We start from the raw sequence: 7,082 nt of genomic DNA on the forward strand, positions 1-7,082 counted from the left end.
CCTTGCGGCTCGTGACCTTGTGCCAACGGGTCCAGACTGACCCAGCTCCACCCGCCCCTACCCTTCGGCCCTGCCTCTGCCAGCCCCCAGCGGTGGGAGGCCTCCCCCAGCTCTCGGTGGGTCCGCCCCTTGCCGGCCCCCTGCGGCTCAGGCCCTGCCCCTCCCCGCAGCCCCTCCCGCTGGCCACGCCCTGTGCGGGCCCCGCCCCACTTAAGGTTGCTCTGCACCTGGGAGGCCTCGCTTGTGTCTCCAGGCCCGGAGGGGATGCGCTCTCGCCATGGCCTCTGGAGCTTCTCCGATCCTTGGGGTGCCCCCGCACCGTCTGTGGGCCCGGAGGCCTGGCATCTACGAAGACGAGAAGGGGAGGACCTGGGTGACGGTGGTCGTGCGGCTCAGTCCCTCCCAGAGAGCTCGGAGCAGGGCCTCCCCAGGCGGCACAGTGAGTTGTCAGGCATGGGTGTGGGGGTCTGGGGGAGGACTGTGCACGGGTGTCAGCCCGTGGGCCTGGCACATGCAGCAATAGGGCCCGGGACAGAGGTGAGAGGAGGCAGTTCTCAATTGTCTGGAAAAACTGGCCTGTGCTGAGCGCGAACACAGTGATGTCTATACCTGATGCAGACCCCCAGGAGCCCCTGCCTGGAGGGACCACTGGTCTGAGCTTATCCGGAGGAGATGATGCAGCCCTCATTGGGAGCCCGAGGGGGAGGTAGGTCAGGGCCCAGGCCTCCCCCCGGTGCATGCTGGAAAGGCATCACAGCTGGGCTCTACAGGATGAGTAGGAGTTTTCCAGGAGGTATTGCAACCTAGAGGCAGCAGGTGAGCCAACGGCGTAAAAGAAACGTTGACTTCGGGTTCCCTATCTGCAAAAATGAGAATAATCTGCCTCCTTGGCAAGTGAGAGGCGGCTCACCAGCCGCCAGGCCTTGGGGGCGTTCAACAGATAACACCTTCCGGAATCCCACCTGGGAAACTGATTCCTGAGGCGAGGGTGGAGCGTAAGACTATTTAAGGTTCAAAAGCTCCCCAGGTGGTGAAGACAATCACTCAGGTTGGAAAACATTCCCTGTAGATGAGGGCTTTAGATTCCAGTCCCTCTTTGAGGGATACAATAAATACTTCCGTGTAATATGGTAAAAGCTTATCTGGGTATTAAAAATACCATTTAGGGGCGCCTGGGTGGCGCAGTCGGTTAAGCGTCCGACTTCAGCCAGGTCACGATCTCGCAGTTCGTGAGTTCGAGCCCCGGTCAGGCTCTGGGCTGATGGCTCGGAGCCTGGAGCCCGTTTCTGATTCTGTGTCTCCCTCTCTCTCTGCCCCTCCCCCGTTCATGCTCTGTCTCTCTCTGTCCCAAAAATAAATAAAAAACGTTGAAAAAAAATTAAAAAAAAAATGCCATTTAGGCCATCATAAACATTTTATTTTTTATTTTTTATTTTTTTAATTTTTTTTTTCAACGTTTATTTATTTTTGGGACAGAGAGAGACAGAGCATGAACGGGGGAGGGGCAGAGAGAGAGGGAGACACAGAATCGGAAACAGGCTCCAGGCTCTGAGCCATCAGCCCAGAGCCTGATGCGGGGCTCGAACTCACGGACCACGAGATCGTGACCTGGCTGAAGTCGGACGCTTAACCGACTGCGCCACCCAGGTGCCCCCATCATAAACATTTTAAACAATACAAAATTCTCCTAGCAATCTTCAAAGAGGCTCTGCAGAAAATTTTGGGTGGAGAACACTGAAAGTCTTTCCCACACCTATGCCAAATAAAGCATGCAAAAAATTCTGAACAAAGTATTTTGGTGGGTTTTTTTGAAAACATAAACATGTTTTCAGTGGGAAAAGTGGGTTCCAGTAACGTAGTGAAGGATGCAGTAGAGGCACCCAGAGAATGAGCATTTCCCCTTATTTAAGATAATTACTTCTTAGAAGTAGGTCTCTATTTTCACATATAATCTTAGGATGGGTAGCAGCGTTCTGAGCCTGATCGAACACAAGGACGAGAAAACTTTTGGTAGAGGGTCGGATAGTAACATTGTCAGCTTTGCAGGCCATACGGAGTCTATAGCAACTGCTGGACTCTGTCCTTGTGGTGAAAAACCGGCCAGAGACAAGGTGCAAAGGAATGAGCTTTTGTTTATCTACAATAAAGCTTTATTTAACAAAAGAGGTAGCGGGCCAGATTCGGCCCACAATTTGGTGATTGATACCTGATCTAAAGCCAGAATCCAAAGGGAAAGAGATTTCACCATGTAACTAAAAGCATTTCCTCTGCCAAAAGAACCCATACAAAATTAAGACAACAGACCGAGAAGAGTCATTTGCCACATGTATGACTGATAAAAGGCCAGTATCCTTAACTCGTAAAGATGCTCCTCACACACAAAAAGACAAATACTCCGATAAAAAAAAACTCTGTAAGGAACTTTCCATTTTGTTGCATGACAAAGGGAGCTTTGGTTATAGTTGTTGGTGATTTTCCCACTCACTTTTATACCTTTCTGTATTAGCCAAATTTCATTTTATTTTATTTTTTATGTTTACAATAAGTACGTGAATGCCGTGATCAAATATGATATACTTTGGGGGGAAACCCATCACTCCCAGATCCTAAGGTGTACAGATACTTTATTTTTGGAAAGATTGAAAAAACTGTAGAAATGGCTGAGACAGAGGCCTAAGAATATAATCAATTGCTGATGGGTGGGGAGAGTGGCTAACTTTTCAGGGGTACAGTGGGGTGGGGTGGGGTGCAAGTCAGCGGGAGGACCGTACTTGGGGGATCCAGGAGAGAACCAGTCATCCCAGATCCAGATGACACCCCCAAGGGCCATGCCAGGTGTCATGGCTTTAGGTGTGGGATTCTGAAAATATTCACATCTGACAGGGCTGTTTGCCAGCTGGGCCCCGCATCCGGGACTGTGTGTGTTTGCATGCAGACCAACCACTGGGGGAACCCTGCCCCTGATGTGCCCTTCTCTCTGGTCCCTTCAGCATGAGCCTGAGCCCAGCGTCACAGTCCACATGTGGCAGATGCCGGTGCACCCCCAGGAGCCCGTGTCCCCCAGCCAGCTGACCCTGTCCCGGCTGCCCCTCGTGTGGCAGCTGTACTCTGGAAGAAGGTACAGAGCAATGGATTCCAGGCTCTGGGAAATAGTGAGCCATGGCCAGGCAAGTGTGTGGTGGCCCCAGGAGAGGGTAATGAGTGGCCTGTGGTCACTGCATGTGTGCAAAATGAGGCAAAGGATGGAGGGACCGGACTACTGAAATCCACAAACCCATGTTTCCAATCTGCTTCAGGCGGATGGACAGGCATTTCCTGGAGACTCTGACCACTGCTCCCTCTCCTGCAGATCGACTCCACAGAGGAGCTGGTCCTGACAGAGCTGCCACCAGGGAACGGCTGACCGCAGAGAGCGGCTCACAGGCTGGTATGTTGGGGTCCGTGTCTCTTGGTGTGGCGGTCAGACAAAGGCAAGGCGGTCTCTCTTCTTTACAGGAAGGCAGTGCTGGTTTCCCTTCCCTCATGCTGTTCCCTGAGCTTATCTTCCACAGCCACCCCGTCACCCTCTTCCCCTGATCCCTTGGATGTGTTTTTCACTGTGGGCAGGTCCCCCACCTTCACAAAGCATGAGATCCCACCAAATAATAGTCATCATGTAATCTTTGTAAGAATTCTGTGAGGTGTATGTATTGAAGTGCCACTCTCCAAAGGAGAACACTGAGGGTTGGAAGGATTTCCCCAAGATCTGGAGCCTGGAAATAGTAGCAGTCAAGCTCACATCCAGTGAGCATGATCTCTTGGTCTGACCATGGCCCTGGGGTGCCACCAGTCTCATTGGTGGCAGTGGCCTTCAAGGACCTGCCTCCTCCCTGACACTAACCAGGATAGGGCCAGGTGCCTTGGAAGGACTGGAGCTGAGGCTTGCCCTCCTGTCCCTGGGTCCAGTTTGGGTTGGGCGCCCCATTCCTCCATGGTTCTCTGTCTCCTTCTGTCTTCTCCCAGGTCTTGCCGGCCCTATGGATCTTCAGTGAGGATCTTTTCATACCTGCCCTCCTGTTAGCACATCTAGCATGGCCTCCCTGGGGGGAAGGAGGCAGCTGGGCCCCTGCCTACTCTGTGCTTTTCTTGTTGTCATCAGCTGTCCTGCTCTGCTCCGCACTCAGTGACTTGCTGGACGGACCCCCATCTGTGTGCTGGGCTCAGCTCCCCCACTGGCTGCGATCCCTGGTTTCTCTTTCCCCTTTGTGCCCTCATGCCGGCCTTCCAAGTGCCCCTTCCCAGATCCCCATCAGGCCCCCTCCAGGCACTGGCCCGGTCAGACCCCCGGCCTCCAGTGCAGCCCATGATTTTTCCTTGCTGTCAACCCACTCCATGTCAGGCAGGGAGTGACTCAGTTTAAGAGCAGACCTCAGAGGGAGCCAGGTCTGGACTTGGGACTCAGATGGGCATCAGTTCTGCTGGGCTGCTGGCCTGGAGTAGATGGAGTGCTGGGCAGGCTGTCCACTCCTGGTCCCAGGCAGCCTGCACCAGGGGCTGTGCGCAGGGATGGATGGATTTGGCCCATGGCTCTCCTGTTTCTTCAGTCCTTTGGCTCCTGCGTGTGATGCTGGTCCATGAAGTTTCCTCCCCATACTGGTTAATTAAACTTCATTGCTTGTTGTCAACTTTTGTGCTGAGTCAGAGCTTAAACTGGTTTCTGGTAGAGAAGAGCAGCTTAGGCTGCACTTAAGGTTAAGGTAAATTCTAATTACCTGTTTGGTGCTCTCCCCACTAGGAGGAAGCTGTGATTGGCCCATTTCAGGAGCAGGACACCGGGGGAAGGCAGGGAGGTGAGACTCTTGGGAGGAGGGAGCTCTTGGTGAAGCAGGGAAAAGGCAGAGGAGACCCTGGCAGACGCTGGAGAGGACCCTGGCTTTTGCAGAGGGACGACACCCTGGGTGTCTTTGCAGGATGGTGGAAGAACAGCCTGTGGGCAGAGCATGAGCCGCTGTCCGAAGTGCTGACCAGGGCCACGGGTAGGGGTGGGGGAAGAAGAGGGCCGCGTGGGCACGGGGCAGGGTGACAACTCAGTGGTGGCAAGAAGAGAGAATCCTGTCCCTCACACCAGTCATGAAGAGAAATCACCAGTGGATTAAAGTCCTAACCTTAAAAAAGGATCCGTGAAAGCATCGAAGAAAGCGCAGGAAAATACGTTCCTGATCTTGGGGCATGAGAATCGAGTAAGACACGGAAAGCCAAACACAGTTAGGTTGTTCGAGGTAAACGTTTTCTATACGACGGGAGACTGAAAGGCAAAGGTGGAGGACATTAGGGCTTTATACAACCCCTAGAATGCAGAATGCATAGAGAACATCTAGATATCTCTAAGAAAAGGGGAAGAATGTCAGGAACTAGCAACTTATGGAATAGGAGACGCCCAGATGCTGGAGTGGGGAAGCGTGGATTTCAGAACTCTGAGATCTGGGTCCTTGTTGCTGGTAGAACTAAAGGCTCAATGGGATCGTGTTTTGTGGGAGTGTAAACTGTTATAGCTGCTCTGGACGTTTGGAGGACAGTTCGTAACATGGCACACGGGCCCTTACCCGGAGTGCTTGCCTACAGCAGGGTTGCTAAGCTCAGCGCTGTGGACACTTGGGGCCGGGTAATTCCTTACCACGAGGAGCCGCCCTGTGCCTTGTAAGGTGTTTGGCACCATCCTTGGTCTCCACCCGCTAGATGCCAGAGGCACCCCCCTCCCTGGCCCCTTCTAAGTTTTGACAACCAAGAGTGTCTCCGGTGATTGCCGCGTGTCCCCTGGGGGGAACTAGCGCCCCAGTTGAGAACCACTGGCCAAGAAAATCACTTGCACGTGTGCACAAGAGGGAAGGAGAGGAAGCATCACGGTAACAGCTGGGGTCCACCATGGAGGAGCGATGGAGTAAAACCAGATCCCGTGAGCAGAGGCTGGGCTGGGCCCCTTCCAGTTAAAGGCTCCTGTGATGGGAGAAACAGGCTCTCTGGAAAACTCTCAGAATGCCCTCCCCTCCCACTGGCCTGAGACAGAGGTATGTGGGGTGGAGGGGGTGTTGTGCAGCCTGTATCCTAGTTACAATCATCGTTATGATTCCATAACGATGCATAGAGCAAGAGTTAGGAAGCCATCCTTTTAGTTCAATGGGAAGCTTACAAAGCCAGGGATGGCAGGAGAAGGAGGCATGCCAGGGCGAGGGAGGGGTGGGGGGGCTCTACTGGACACCCAGTGAGCATGTGGTCCAGCCCCGCTTCGTCTCCCTTCATACATGGCAGGCGTGAGGGCAAGGGTAACGATCAAGAAATACACCTCTTGGGTGCCAAGCAGGCTGGTTTTGGGCGCCAGCTATTTACAGATGTCTGGGAGAGCCAGCTGTCCGGCACCTGGAAAGGCTCCCAGGATGGGGGAAGGAAGCCTCCAGTCCTGAGGGTAGCTGGACTGGGGTGCAGCCTCTTTATGGAGAAACGGGGCTCCAGTCCCTGCCCCCCCCCCCCCCCCCCGCAATAAGTCTCCAGCGTCAGGTTTGGACAGCTTTGCTTCTCGTGTCCCAGGGAGTCCTTGTCCTATGGCATTGGGAGGGTCCCCAGGCTCAGCCTGCTCCCTGGGGATGCACTCCCCTTTACCTGCCTGTGGTCTGCATGCCTGTATGGCCTCCCCTGCAGCATTATCACGCATGTTCTGTGCCCGTGATGGCTTCATCTGGGCTCCCACTGCTTCTGTGCGGTGTCTCCTGTGACCCCCATGAAGCTTCCGTCTGGGTGGTCTGTCCTCCGCGCTTGCTGTGGGGTCAGCTTGCCCTGGCACCATGTGGGGTATGGTAGTGACTCCCAGAGGATACGCTCCTAGACTCCTCACCCCACCCTCACCGTTTTGTGCCTTTTGCTTTGGCCCCAGGGGCTCCCCCTGGCTCCTCCTACCTTTAAGTTTCCCCCACTTACCTTGTGATTTTCCTTCTCTCTGTGCTCAGGAAGGGGAAGTGGGCCAGCTTGATTTTTCTCCTCCCTCCCTGGGTACCCCCCTTTCCTTCCCAGCCCAACAAAAAAGCATCAGGCTCTCCTTTGACCTCCCCTGG

General features: G+C 54.0%; 1 protein-coding gene across 1 annotated transcript; it reads left to right on the forward strand.

The window, feature by feature from the left end:
- Positions 1 to 277: 277 nt before the first annotated feature.
- TCL1B (TCL1 family AKT coactivator B) lies at positions 278 to 4,070 on the forward strand. The gene is made up of 4 exons (XM_047861001.1): positions 278 to 439; positions 2,997 to 3,167; positions 3,350 to 3,427; positions 4,003 to 4,070. The coding sequence occupies exons 1-3, from the start codon at positions 278 to 280 to the stop codon at positions 3,401 to 3,403; spliced, it is 387 nt and encodes a 128-aa protein (XP_047716957.1). The 3' UTR covers positions 3,404 to 3,427; positions 4,003 to 4,070.
- Positions 4,071 to 7,082: the final 3,012 nt, after the last annotated feature.

Source organism: Prionailurus viverrinus, chromosome B3, assembly GCF_022837055.1.
Source record: "Prionailurus viverrinus isolate Anna chromosome B3, UM_Priviv_1.0, whole genome shotgun sequence".
NCBI classification, from domain to species: Eukaryota; Metazoa; Chordata; class Mammalia; order Carnivora; family Felidae; genus Prionailurus; species Prionailurus viverrinus.